Source organism: Fistularia commersonii, chromosome 15, assembly GCF_037954325.1.
Source record: "Fistularia commersonii isolate RoL2024-O1a breed Wild chromosome 15, RoL_Fcom_v1.0, whole genome shotgun sequence".
NCBI lineage: Eukaryota > Metazoa > Chordata > Actinopteri > Syngnathiformes > Fistulariidae > Fistularia > Fistularia commersonii.
The window spans coordinates 6571064-6586466 of NC_141298.1; the positions used below are offsets into that span (position 1 = coordinate 6571064).

Consider the following 15403-nt stretch of genomic DNA (forward strand, 5'->3'; position numbering starts at 1 on the left):
GTTTGGTCCAAAAATAACTTGGAAATCTCTTGCTAAGTATTTAAGTCTGGAAAAAAAGAAGTCCAATGGTGGTGAGACAGTTAAACTCTGTCAGTAATGCCAGATTTTGTGCAGGAAATATAGTACATCAGAAATGTTTTCATGTATTTCGAGTAATGAAAATATTCATATTAGTTTATTTATAACCATAAAAAAATGTATGGCCACCTTGCTGCAAGACCAAAGCAGACTTTACCAATAAAGACTTGAATAAAGAGAGTATATTGTCAATTAGTTAGCTCATCATGGATATAAATATAAGGTAAAATCCCAAAGGTGGTCCCTCAATGATGTCTTATGATGACTTTGTATATAAATCTGATAATTCAGACACTAGTTTGCATCAATAAATTATTGAAACTACCGTTGCCGTGACTCGGCCGTCTGCATGCCTTGCATGGCAGCTCTCCATATGAATATGTAGGTGAATGCTTCTCAGTGCAAAAGCGCGTTGAAATTTAATATTGGTTGAGACCATTCAGCGTTGGTATTGATCCCCCACCCACACTTCCACAATGGCCATGATGTCTCCATTGATCATTCTGCAGGAATTCAGCACCAGTTCATTGATTGACAGAGACCCGTTGATATTTAAAGAAGAGTAGGTGCACGGCAGAAAGAAACCCGCGCCTTGAATAGGTGAAGAAAATGATATTTTGTTTGAGAGAGCAAAAAAAAAAAAAAAACGGACGGGCTGCGAAGAGAACAATTAATAGCCCAAAGTAAGAGGGGATGGAATCCTTTGGCAAAACAAAGAAGGGAAGGTAAAAAGAAGAAAAAAAAAAGGGAATTACATAATTACATCTGTTTATAAGCATCACTAAGAAAGGACTTGGACAGCCATGGGCCTTCTCTTGATGAAGATACATAATGGCATTTGGATCTAATTGCCAAACGCCGTAGGGAGAGACTTTAGACTACTGGAGGCGAGCAAGAGGGACCGCGATAAAGACTCGCCACATCGGTCGTGGTCGGCGAGTGTTTAGTCAGAAAGGAAGACTGGCAGCTGTTAGAGGCCGGCCAGCTTGGAACGATAGCAGCTGTTGGACACCACACCAGGGAAGGATGAGTCTTGATTGACGCCAGGGGAGGGGAGGCGTTTTTCACGAAAGGCGCACAGAGACAAAGTGAGAGAAGAGATTGGTATAAATATAAAGAATGTAGGGGATGGAGGGAGACCCGAGGTCCTTTCCCCGTTAACTTTACTGATTTTGTGGCATTGTTAATCGCGGCAATCTCAAGAGCAGAAGATTTTATGTAATTAATGATGGCTAATGGGCTTTTCAGGAGCAAAGGAAAGAGGATGAATGCAGATTTAAAATGTTTTTTTTTTGAATCATGAGCACAAGAGCAGTATTATTAAATCTGACAGGGAGCTAGAAACACACATTATCATCAGCAAAAAATGTGTCCGAAATCAATAAATGACACACTTAAATAACGTATTTCATCATGTAAAAAGAAAATTAAGTAGCTTAAGCTGTTTATTACTCCGATATAGCTTTCTGTTGCTCGCTCCGTCTTCCTCTAACTGCATTGAATGACTACGGGCATAAAGTAGGTGTTAAGATGTCACAAACATGACGGCAGGTGTTACACCTCATTAAAGAAATGGAGGGAGCTAATGTACATGAACGTGGATACGAAGCCATTCGGGAAGATTTGCCTTTCTTGCGAGGGCAATATGAGGGAATGTCACATTGATGACTTTTGATGACTAAACAGATCAAGCTTTTACTCAGGCTGTGTGATTAGACATATATTGTGAAAAAGGTGATAAAGCAAACATCGGTTTCTTACAGGGAAAGTGATGTTTCACTCAAATCCAAAAATCTCTATTCCACTCAATGAATATTAAGAAATATAAAATAAATAGTCAAAAAGGTATGCTCTTTCGTGATACTTAGCATTCATCAAAATCCAAAAAACTCTATTCCACCCAGTGAATATTAGAAAAAGAAATGAAATAGTTGCGTGTTCTGTTTAACAAAGAAAGTAAGCTATTTCATGATGCTTAATACTCATAATTTCATATTACTCTAGAGTAGGCTAGGCCAGGTGTAAGGTTTAGGCCAGTGCCTTTTGGAATATATGTGTGTGCTCTGGGAGGGGAAAAAAATAGGTCGCCAAAACGATGTACAGTCTTACCGGGAAGGTTGTCAGGGAGTCGTGAGTAAAAAAGAGTGGACATAGAAGCAGCATGTAGAGTAGCCAGGGTGAACAGGATGATAAGTTGATTGTAAGAGACCATCGGTAGAGCGGCCATAACAACCAAGAGAGCCGGCGTCACTGATGGATGGCTTTGGAAAGTCCGCTCCAGATCGTACTCTCTATTTATGGCAACGAATAGCGGCGACAGAGGGGTTTTTTCGTGTGCTCGCAGTCGTGAATGGCTCGCTTTGGACCCGCTGCCAGATCAGCAGGAGCAGATGGTTCTCGAACAGATGGGGGGAGGGAGGGAGGGTGATCCTGACACCGAATGAGGTTGCTGACATTAGTCAGTGTTTTAGAGCTGAGGGCCATCCATAACGGGAGCTGGGTTCATGTTTTGGACTACCGGCCGATGAGGAGTGGTCACTTTGTCACGTCGTTGCCAGAAGCAATGCGGGAGCTACTTCCTCTTGTCTCGTAACTAACGGCATTAATCACGATCGCGCTTTGAGTTTACCGGAAGTCGATGCCATGATTTAGCAATCCTGTACGAACCAGTTGAAAATGCAAATAGAACAAACAGTTCTGTGCTGATAATTTAAAGGAAAGGAAAGCATCCAGGAAGGAGCTTGGGTCGGATATGCTGACGTCACATCTGTGAATTGAGAGGATGCTGACAGCATGGGAACGTGTGAACAGTATGGAAGAGATTGGAGCAGGATAGAATTCCAATTAAGAGTGAAATTTCAGATAAGCCCTGCGAGTTGCTACATCGAGCCGCCCAGACAGAGTGAAAATATTGTGTACACAATCATAAAAAGAGGAGGACTGGTCCAGTAACATAATGTACTATGAGCCTATAATTGCATAATCAAAATAAGAGCCTTTTTTTTGGGCTTCTTACTGAATAATCTGAGTTGGTAATTTTAATATTTTGTATTTCCATTTGGGAAAGCCACAACAATCATCGCAGTTATCACAATATGAAGTACAGCTGAGGCTAAAAAGCATTGTCGGAGATTTGCCATTACAAATATCAGTAATGCAATTAGACATTTGTGACTCTGTAACTACATCACTCGAATATATTTTTGAAATCCACATAGTTTTGACTATTTTTGTATGCAATTTATGTAATCTAAGAAAAGCTCCCATTACAAGCATCGGTGCCACTCTGCAGACATTTTGATTCTGGCTGAATGTAACTTCCTGCATGCAGGAGTAATATGGAGTGGACATAATAAAGAAGTAGGTTCAGTATTGTTGAGAAAATGTGTGCAGAGTAGTCACAATGATTTTATTCTATTTGTTTAATTTATTTTTGGTCAGGTGGCACAGCACATAATGTGATTTTATACAAGCACAACATTTGTATTCTAGATTTGAATTATTATTTTTTTAAAAATCCATCCCCTTATTTCATTGTATAGATAGGTGTGTGTCGGTTCGACAAATTATCTACACAAAAGGTTATAATGTTGACACTGCCTTCCAGCCCCCTGTGTAGAAATCTGTATTCTGTTAAGAAACCAAAGTGTCTGCTCTGCATTTATATTGTTAACAGTTATTGTACACAGTGTCACGCTCATTCTAAATCAATGAGGAAAAATCTAGTCAGTTAAATATGATTACGGTTTTATTGTATGTGCTGAAGTGTAGCTTGATTTCCAAATGTTGCATGTTATAACAACGTCCATTTGTGTATTAAGCAAACCCATTGTTGAAAATGTGACGCGTGATGTACATGGCTGAAAATACAGCTGTCCAAAAACGTCAAAAAAAAACAAAAAAACAGAGATCCCCCACCCCCGGTAACCCATTACCCCCAACGCCTGCTCACAACCACCTGCAATCACTCTTGCTAACATGCCTTTTTATCTCATCAAATTAAAGCTGGGTTTTTATCAAACTAATCAAATCAGTGTATAAAAGCACCATCAGCCTCAGAGGATGAGAGGATCTCGTTTGATGAGCGAGTTCACAACCTGTTTTCTGCTGAGGAAATACTGTCACCTTGTGGACATGGGTGTGTCCTGCAAAACCATGTTTTTCGAAGGAGGGGTTGGAGACCATGGAAGCAATAACACAACCGCCAAGTCCTCATTTGACTTATAATATAAAATATTTTATGAGTATAAAACTGACACAAAAAAAGCATCTATCACTCATTATTTATTGACAGCTCTTATCCACTCAGGGTAGGGGGGCTGGAATCCCAGCTCTTATTGGGGGAGAGGCTGGATTTACCCTAGACAGGTTGCCAGTTGAACGACATAAAGGAGACATGCAACTTATCACCGTCATTTACATGACATATAGACATATGACATTTCACCGTCATATGTAGACATCTATGTATGTATGTATGTATGTATGTATGTATGTATGTATGTATGTATGTATGTATCTATCTATCTATCTATCTATCTATCTATCTATCTATCTATCTATCTATCTATCTATCTATCTATCTATCTATCTATCTATCTATCTATCTATCTATCTATCTATCTATCTATCTATCTATCTATCTATCTATCTATCTATCTATCTATCTATCCCTTCTAGAAAGATATAGATCAGTAGATATGAAGTGAATGCAGGAAAACAAAGCAGTCCGTCAGCTGGTACTACATTTCCACAGAGTTTGCTTTTACTCAAGCATCCTAAATGATCACATCTTACTTGCCTAAACCACTTGAATGATGCATGTTTGCGCGGAAAATATCGCTGAAGGTACTATGAGGTAAAACCAAGTGAATCCACGGTTTTCCGTTCTACCGGTGGATCATAAAATAAGTCACGTATCGAAGCCCCCTGCCTCGTTGTCCAAACCAAGCTGAAGGACAAACAATCCTTGAATCCTTAAAGATAGAAATCTAAAGCAAAAAATGTGTAAGAATAACTAAGGCGAGAGAAGCTCATGTGAACCCTAAGGAATAAACGCATGGAATCTAGAGGCTGGGGTGATCTCTTTGTCCAAAAAACAACAACCAAAAAACTTACAATACAATTTAACACTGGCCACAGGGGGCACATACCAGAGACTAGCACAACCTTGAGAATTTAGATCGGGAGAGCACGTTTTGAGTCCATTGATGGCATGGTAAATTTTCCGGGGGGCAATTCATGCTCAGACATTTGGAAGGTTCTACCATTGCCCCATCAGAACATTCAATGTACCTATATCCTTCTTTGTCCCACAGACTGCAGCAAACTGCGAATGCACCGTTCACCATGGGAATGTTTAATAACAGAAACATTCCTTGATCTTATCACATCGTTGATAAATTCAGTCACTCAGCAACACAACAAACACCCGACAAAGACACCAGATAGATAGAAACCCCTGAACCTTTACATCTTTTAAAAAGGCATCAGACGAAACAGAGAAGGGCCGCTATGCCCACGTGTGCACTCATCTATTTATCAGAGGAATCAATTGGTTTTCGATCGGAATGAGATTTACCTACATCTCCCAATGTGTCTGTTATCTCAGGAGTTGCCGACGGCAACGGTGAGATAACGTGTGCAAGAAATATTGAGAAATCTCACATTTTACAGTGTAAGATTGTGACAAGGAGGAACCAGACAACTGGATGCCACCTACACCATGCACAACATTCCACAGGCTGGCTATGTTTGGTTCTGATGTATATCAATGAGGTTGAGGTTAGGTGTCTCAGGCTGTTTGTTTAAGTTTACTTTCTTCAATGTTACTGGAGTTCCGGTAATTTCATGACAATTGAGCGCACCTGAATATCCTGTAAGCCGCACCGGCTAACAATGAATAATTAAATATATGTGTACATATATACGCCCAAACTTTTTTTTTAACTTTTAATTAAGTACATACTAGTCTTCTTCTCCTTCTCCTTTTGGCTTTTCCCTTCAGGGGTCGCCACAGCGAATCAACCTTCTCCATCTAACCCTATTCCCTGTAACCTCCTCTCTTGCACCAATTACCTTCATATCCTCTCTCCGCACTTTATCCATAAAGCTTCTCTTTGGTCTTCCTCGAGACCTCCCTGCCTGGTAGCTCCAATTCCAGCATCTGTCTACCAATATATTAACTATCCCTCCTCTGTACATGGCCCAACCATCTTAGTCTGGCTTCTCTTACCTTCTCTCCAAAACATTTACCATGTGCTGTTCCGCTGATAGACTCATTCCTGATCCTATCCATCCTGGTCACTCCCAAAGAGAACTTTAGCATCTTCCTCTCTGCAACCTCTACCTCTGCCTCATGTCTTTTCGTCCATGTAACTGTTTCCAGGCCATAGTCTTCTATCACATAGTCACCTTTTCTCCACTCATTCAAACCTGCTTGAACCCGTCTCTTCACCTTCCATACTCCCAGCTGCTCTGGACTGTTGACCCCAAGTACCTGAAATCCTCCAACGTCTTGATCTCCACTCCCTGTAGCCTCACTCTTCCACCCGGGCTCCTCTCAGTCACACACATATACCTGGTCTTGCTGCGACTAACCTTCATTCCTTTCCTTTCCAGAGCATACATCCATCTTTCTAGATTTTCCTAAATCTGTTCCCTGCTCTTACCACAGATCGTGATATCATCTGCAAACATTGTGGTCCATGGAGATTCCGGTCTAACCTCATCTGTCAGCCTGTCCATCACCACTGTAAACAAGCAGGGCTCAGAGCTGATGCCTGATGAAGCCCCACCTCCAGCTTAAACTTCTCTGTTATCCCTACAGCATACCTCACCACTGTCTCACAGCTAGCATACATGTCCTGCACCAGTCTAACATACTTCTCAGCTACTCCAGACTTTCCAAAACAGTACCAGAGTTCCTCTCTTGGCACCCTGTCATATGCTTTTTCTACGTCTACAAAAACACAATGCAGCTCCCTCTGGCCTGCTCTGTATTTATGTATTAGCATTCTCAAAGCAAATACTGCAACTGTAGTACTCTTTCTAGGTATGAAGCCATACCGCAGTTCCCAAATGCTGACTTCTGCCCCCAGTCTAGTTTCCACTACTCTTTCCCATAACTTTGTTGAATGGCTCATCTACTTTATCACTCTACAGTTGCCACAATTCTGTACACCCTTGATTCTTAAAAATGGGCACCATCTCACTTTGTCTCCATTCCTCAGGTATCTTCTCACTCTCTAAGATCCTATTGAATAATTTAGCCAGAAACTCTAATGCCGCCTCCCTTAAACACTTCCATACCTCCACAGGTAAAGTATATCACCAGGATCAACTGCCTTTCCAGTCTCAATCCTCTTCGATGTTTTCCTCACTTCACTTTTATTAATCTCTGCTACTTTGTGGTCTACAATAGTCACCTCTTCTACCCTTGCCTCTCTTTCATTTTCCTCATGAATCAGTTCTTCAAAGTACTCTTTCCACCTTCCCATCACTCTGTCAATATATTTCCCTCTCTATCCTTAATCACCAGGTCCTGCTGTACATCCTTTCCATCTTTATCTCTCTGTTTCACCAACCTGTATATATCATTCTCTCCTTCCTTACTGTCCAACCAAGCATACAAGTCATCATACGCCCTTTGTTTTGCCTTTGCTACCTCTATCTTTACCTTACGCTGTATCTCCCTGTACTCCTGTCTGTTCTCTTCAGTCCTCTCAGTATCCCACTTCTTCTTTGTTAACCGCTTTCTCTGTATATACTCCTGCACTTCCTCATTCCACCACCAAGTCTACTTTTCTTCCAGATGACACACCAATTACTCTTCTACCTGTCTCCCTGATAACACTAGCTGTTGTTGTCCAATCATCTGGAAGCTCACCCTGACCACCCAGACCCTTTCTCAACTCCTCCCTGAAAACCATACAACACTCCTCCCTTTTCAGCTTCCACCACTTTGTCCTCTGCTCTGTCTTTGTCCTCTTGATCTGCCTTGTAACCAGAGTTATCCTACAAACCACCATCCTATGCTGTCTCGTTACACTCTCACCTACAACTACTTTGCAGTCACTGATCTCTTTCAGGTTACCTTGTCGATACAAGATGTAGTCTACCTGCATGCTCCTACCTCCGCTCTTATAAGTTACCCTATATTCCTCTCTTTTCTGGAAAAAGGTGTTCACCACAGCCAATTCCATCCAATTTGCAAAGTCTACCACCATCTCTCGCTCTGCTTTCCTATCCTGTATACCAAATCTGCCCATCACTTCTTCATCCCCTCTATTGCCTGCACCAAGATGTCCCTTGAAGTCTGCACCAATTATCACTCTCTCATCTCTGTGGATATTCTGCATCACTTCATTAGACTCATTCCAGAACTTCTCCTCCTCTAACTCGCAATCCACCTGTGTGGTATAGCCACTAACAACATTGAGCATCACACCTTCAATTTCCAGGTTCATACTCATAAGTTTATCTGGCACTCTTTTCACCTCCAGGACAATCTGTGCCCCTCCAAGACTGGCTCAGGGAGACACTGGCCCGTGCCGCCCTGTGGCTACATTAACTAATCATACTCGTCACATCCACAAATACATACTGGAAGTGCATTTGTCTGAACAGTGCCTGTTACACGGCTGATGAAAAAGATTAATGATAAAAAACACAGGGAAAATTCCATACATACATCCATTTTCTATCCCTGCGTCCTACTGCAGCTGATTGCTATCTTTGTCTTCCTCCTGCGCGCTAAAACCATTAAAGTCGTCTTCTTCGGTGTCGGAATGGAAGAGCCTCAGAATTTCACGGAAAATTTCATCGGTCAGATGTGAGAAGGCTAAATGTTTTGGCGGGATAAAGCTCTTTAGCCCTAAAAAAAATCCATAAATTAGCCGCAGTTTTTGAATCGTATGAAAAAAGTATCATCTTATAATCTGGAAATTATGGTAATATCAGGTAATGACGATAAGAATGGGGCGTTCCATTCCTGAAGTCCTGGGTGACTTCGACGAATGTGAACCCGGGTTCTGTCTCGGCCCACTAAAGCTCCATGTTCGACCTGATAGCCTGTGGAAGCTGTAGGTCCGAATTTCTGAGGTTGATAAGAGAGATCTTATCTTCTGTGGTTAGATTGGTTGACCTCTGGGCAGTGGAAGTCAGAGTTTGGGTTGTGTGTTCACTCTGATGAGGTACATTCAAATTTCTGATTTCCATCTTTCGGTCATTTTCAGCCTCTCGTGTTTATTTTTAAATGGCGTCTTAAAATAGCTGTAATCCAAGACAGGCCACCTGTGAAAAGAAAGATCCCAATTGTGTTGTCAGAAACAGACATACCATAGCCATATTTCAACATAGTTTTGTTTTTTGGCAAATCCTCCAGACTGTTTGTTTCTTGCACAAGGAGATCAGCGGGGGTGTCAAATGGCTGGAGTTTTTGTGCTTATCTAGAGTTTATTTCTGTCAAATATTGTCCTGCTTGATTCGACAATAATCTGTCCTGGCCTTAAAAATGATCAGGTTTGACCATCATATTTAGCAATTATGAATCCCCCCAGCTCATTTTCTGTTAATTTCTGAAAATGTATCCCAAATTCTAAACCGCTGCAGTTTTATTATAACACCATCTCTCCTTAATTACTGTAATTCCTTTTGTCTGGATTACTGAATGAGTAACTCTCGCAGTTTTTTGCAAAATTGTTTGTCTTTTAATTATAATAAATAATAAGTCATATAACAATCAGTGATCATCAACTCCAACTTTCCCTGTTCTTGAGTGTCATGAAAACATTATGGGGTATTACTTTAAAAAAAAAAAACAGATTCTGCTGAAGATTTCTGAGGGACTCAAGGGTGTTTATGTTCAGTCTGAGCACAAGAAGAGATGGCCACAGCCACTGGAAAGGTGGAGGGAGGGAGGTGGGGGGGTTGTAATACTGATGGATGAAGGAAAGGAGAGAGGGACAAGTGTAACAAAAAAAGAGAAGAAACACAAAGAGCATTAAAGGAGAGAGGAGAGGAAAAGACAATTTTTGCATCCAGTCCCCGAGCACCTTATGGGATGAGTTGATTTACTGTCAAATCTGCTGGTGGATTATCGATAATCTCAGCCGGGCCCCTCAATCTACCCACTCAGACGGACCCCTGGGCGAGGGGAGTAAAAAAGTGAAATGGAGGAGAGTGTTTGTTTTGTGCATGAATGTGCCCAAAATATATCCAGACAGAGGTTGTTTCTCTGCCCAGAGAATTAGAGGAGGGGGGGGAAAAAAGCCTTCAATTTTCCACTTCAGCAGATTTCAATTTGCACACACATCCCCCTTCATGACTCCATCCTCCCTTTGTTATTGACAGCCTTTAGGACTGCTGTGATAAAAGATTGGCCACTTCGTGTTTATTTATTTATTTTTTCCCTTTCTTTGTCTTCCATCATTGGACGGACATTCGCTCATACAGACTGCTTCCGTCTGCGTCCAGCTTTTTGGCAAGAGATGTAAACTGTGGCTGCAACACAGACTGATGTTTTTGTTTTGTTTGCTTGTATCTAGTTGATTCGAGGGTGGGGTAATATGGGTTATATGTTTAATATGAAAAAAATAATATTCACAGATCTATATTTTGGTACCATTGTATCTATCACAACCTGGTGCAATGGTTAGTGTTCCACGTCACTCCCAGCAAGAAGGTCCTTTATTCAACACCAACCTTTTCGTGTGGCGTTAGCATGTTTTCACCATCTCTGCATGGGTTTCTTACATTTTCCACCCATCGGAGACCCTATATTACCCAGACATGTTCACGACAGAGTGAATGGTTATATTGTATGTCTCTACATTACAAGTGAATGAAAAAAGAAATTGGTTGTATGTCACTATAAGACCTATGACTGAGGGAGTGAATGGTTGTATGCCTCTCTATGCAGCCCTGTGATCGACTGATGGTTGAACCCCGCCTCTCACCACGATGTCATCTGCAAACATCATAGTCCATGGAGATTCATGTCTAATATCATCTGTCAACCTGTTTGTCACTATAGCGAACAAGGACAGGGTTAGACCTGATCCCTGACATACTCCCAACTCCACCTTGAGTTCCCTTGTCACTCCTACAGCAAAACTCACCACTGTCTCATAGCTGGCATACATGTCCTGCACCACTTCAACATACTTCTCTGCCACCCCTGACTTCTTCTCACAGTACCACTTCCTGTCTCTGCACCCAGTTGTATGCATTTTCTAGACCTATGAAGGCACAGTAAAGCTCTCTGTGACCTTCTCTGCTCTTTTCAATCTACATCCAGCATAAACTTTAAAGATTATGTTCACACAATATTGAAAATTCAGCTACCATCTACTGACTCCCATGCCGAAGCAAGGAGACAGGGGCCCAGCTTAAACCTTTACAGCTGAAGTGCACAGTGACCTAGATTCAGATGTACTGAATTTACCAAAAAAAGCTCATCTGGCTTAATCCGACTCTCCAAAAGCTCCAACATGAGATTTAAAAAGATAGCGATGTCCGCTGTGGCGACCTGGTTTGAGCATGTGTGCATTCAAAGATTCTGTGTTTTTTTTTTTTTGTTTTTTTTTTTGTGAGATTGGACTGGTTTCTGCTTGAGTGTGTCAGGAAGAAGTGCAATAAGCCGTAGGGGTGTGTGCGTGCGCGCAAGAATTGAAAATTGTTAAAATGTTTTACCTCCTCAGCTTTGGCCTCTTTGTAAGTTATTCAAAATCTTGATGTTTTCCACAATTTTTGTTGTCTAACTAGAATCTGTGATACCTTCTTTAAATGTCACATTAAAGCAGTGAATACCAGTGACTGATGATTAAAATACTTATTCATCAAATTACTGCATGAATGTCATGACCATGTCAAGACATCGTGAATATTCATAGAAAGAATAGTGATAGAACAGCCATCAGACCATGAGTTTTTCAAAATGAACACCAGGATATATTTTGTTTTTAACAACTAAATGTCACAGAGGGGCAGAATGGCTATTACACAAGTATATTTCCATCTAACGAGCCATTAAACAAAAAAATGCAGCTATTGTATCAAAGGTATACGTCTAGTCCGCTCTTCATTATGGATTTGTTCATCTTACAATTCAAATTGGGACACTATTAGATTAGATGGGAGCGGAATATCATGTAATTAATCTGTAACAATGAATCATACATTTTGTCATGTTAATCTGTGAGATAAGCTGTTACTTTCAACCACCAGATAAGTGTAGTGAAATAATGCAGTTTATACACGGTTAATCTCATTTCACAGATGAAAATCTCATTAACTCTTTATTATACAGTGCTTGTACTACAGTGAACTGGTCTTCATGTATGCTTTCTATAGACCACTTAGTCTCATGTGTTTAACTATATTGTGTGACTCTTGCTCCAAGTTAACACCTGCACTGCTTACATTAATGTTTTTTTATCTTCCCTACATGGAAAACCAATAGCAGACAACCAACCAGATGCACCACTATATCACGATCCAGATTGAATCCTCTGTTCTGATTGGCTGAGGCAGATGCCGTTTAAAGCATTTATGTGCCAGTTGTCTCCAGCTTGATCACTGTTTGAGGTCTATCCTTTGCAACTGATTCCGTCTCTTGTCGGTTTCCTCTAAAAGGGGATAGAGTCCGTCGTTGTCATGGTAACCAGGACAATCACCATTTAGTGATGCATGTATCAGTTTTATAAATGATTAGTGGAAATGCGCTGGACGTTGCTTCACGTGCTTCAGTGCCTTCATGTCATTCCTGGAAACCGTTTAACTACTTTCTGGTTATCCCTCAACTGTGATTTCATAGATAAAGTAAAATAGACCAATAATTGCAATGCTGTCCTCTCCCGATTGCAGGTGGTGTACAAGAACAATGACATCCGTCTTGAGCTGTCCCGCCTTGCACGAATTGTGGATCCAAAGATGAAAATTCAGGGCGAGGTGTCCTACAAGTGTGAAAATGTGGCCACTCTGGACCCCATTTCATTCGAGACCCCAGAGGCCTACATTAGTTTGCCCAAGTGGAACACCAAGCGGATGGGATCCATCTCCTTCGATTTTCGCACAACCGAGCCCAACGGCCTGATCCTTTTCACCCACGGAAAGCCGCAGGAGCGCAAAGACACTGCCCGTAGCCAGAAGAACACCAAGGTCAGTGTCCAATCCTCATGAAGACCCTGATAAAAGACAAGCCGACCTAATCCCTCATCCGACTGATAGTGGGCTACCTCCATTTCTCAACTGGATGAAAAAGAATCTTCACTCCCACAGAGAATTCTTTAGTCGAATTGTGCGTGGGCAATCAGCTCTCAAGCACATCATCAACACTAGCCAGTAGAAATGGCGGCCAGAAATATTTATGTCCCATAAATCATGAACCCCCGACCCCTGTGATATATCACCCAACACACGCAGTGTGTTGTCTAGTAAACATTACGCTACATACAATGATACAGCACAAGAACAACAGGATGAAATATTCCCACCAATGTTTCCATACCACACAGGTTTTGCTGTCACAGTATAACAATGCGTGATTTGCGCACGGAAATTTGGCAATGTATGCTGCAGATAAATCCCATCCTCCACGGCCCCTTATGACAAGGGAAATAAAATACGAGAAACCTCGGGAAGAGGATCGGGGGGGCGGGGTCGCTCTGAGATCCCTGTGTAAAAAACTATACAACCATTGGCATCATGTGTCACGGAGAATCCAGATTTTGAGACGCAACAGATGTGGTATCCCAGTCCTACAGGAAGACCTTCTCATTGGCAAGGAGACACAAGGCATTTAAGTGAAAGGTGTTTTATGATACTCTAAGAAATCACAATGCAAGGGCGTTTGATTATTGTTGATTATGGAGAAAGGATCTGGATCCAAGGGGTTTGAAGAAACGTGGGTGTCGTAAGAGCCATCCGAACTCCTTTTAGTCTGGATAAGGGAGCCTTTTTCAGCTGTAGACAAAATACAAATCAAACGGAAAATTGGGGAAAACAAGAAGAAGCTGGACGTGGATATGGAAAAGAGAGGAGCTTTAGGAGTCAAATGACCAGAATACAGGACATAGGATAAAAGAGATGGAGCCCTTTATTCCATGACTTCTTGTTATATCGAGAGACAGGACAGATGTGAACTAATACCTGGGGTTAGATCAGACACTGAGACCGCGGCCAATCCACTTCAAAGATGTCGATGACAGATATTTCACCTCAGATGATCTGAGACCAATCGGTATATTGGAATTAATGAGAATAGACGCGCTCAGCAATTTTATGTCGGAAAGCCCTCACAGAGTCAGATTATTCCATGTCAGCGAGGAGGTTAGTCTGAAGACAGCAGTAGAACAAAAGAGCAGCTAGCTGAGGGCCAGGCCTTGTGGCTTTGTCAGTCATCAGCGGTACCGTCAAGTCTAATTGAATTATTGTGAATTATTGTTATGAATAAGGAGCCAGAGGAGTGATGCTTAAATGAGACTTGCAGAAAAGTTGTCTGAAATTGGAATTCTCCCAGCATCAATATAAACTGTGTGAAATATCAATTGCAAGTTACTGAATGCATTACCTTGTTATCTTGTTGTTGTTTTTTTGTTTTTTTTTCTGAACAAATAGAACTGCAAAGGTTCCATAATACTGAGAATATTATTCATTTTATTGGAAAACTAACATTGCATTGTTTTCTTTTGATTTTCCTTATTTCTAGGTGGATTTCTTTGCAGTGGAGCTGCTGGATGGAAGTCTGTACCTGCTGTTGGATATGGGCTCTGGGACCATTAAGGTGAAGGCCACCCAAACTAAGGTTAATGATGGTGCCTGGTATCATGTGGATATTCAGAGGGACGGACGCTCAGGTGGGTTGGAGTCGGTTAAAAAATGTACAACCAAATTCTGCACCAGTTCTTCAAGAACGACCTCAAAATTATACACAATTATACACTGAGGGAATTGAACAAAAAGATCACACAGCATGACCAAAGTAACAGTAATTATCTTACCATGTTTTTTTGGAGAAAGGTTTTAAACTTGAATTATGAACTGCAGATGTGTAAACAGCAGAAATGTTAATTAATTTTGATTATACCCCAATGGCTTAAACAGACTGACAGTCAGAGGGGAAATGCAAATCGCCAGTTGCAGAATTTTGCCTGACTTAAAGAACAGCAAATGTTACTGGTGGCAATAAAATATAATAACCTTAGCACCGTAAGTAATTAGTTATCAAGGACCATATGGATGTAAAATCTGTACAGCTGCTTTAACTTTGTTTATATGCAATGGTAAAAAAAAAAAAAAAAAATGGCCGTCAAATACCCTGCCG

General features: G+C 41.2%; 1 protein-coding gene across 6 annotated transcripts in view; it reads left to right on the top strand.

Moving 5' to 3' along the window:
- The window catches only part of LOC147226309 (neurexin-3a-like), a 201896-nt gene that overhangs the window by 105746 nt on the left and 80747 nt on the right, over positions 1–15403 (top strand). For all 6 annotated transcript variants that reach the window (XM_086160549.1, XM_086160544.1, XM_086160545.1 and 3 more), the window contains 2 exons: positions 12946–13239; positions 14789–14936. In XM_086160549.1, coding sequence (XP_086016675.1) covers positions 12946–13239; positions 14789–14936 — 442 coding nt within the window. The remainder of the gene's footprint in view (positions 1–12945; positions 13240–14788; positions 14937–15403) is intronic.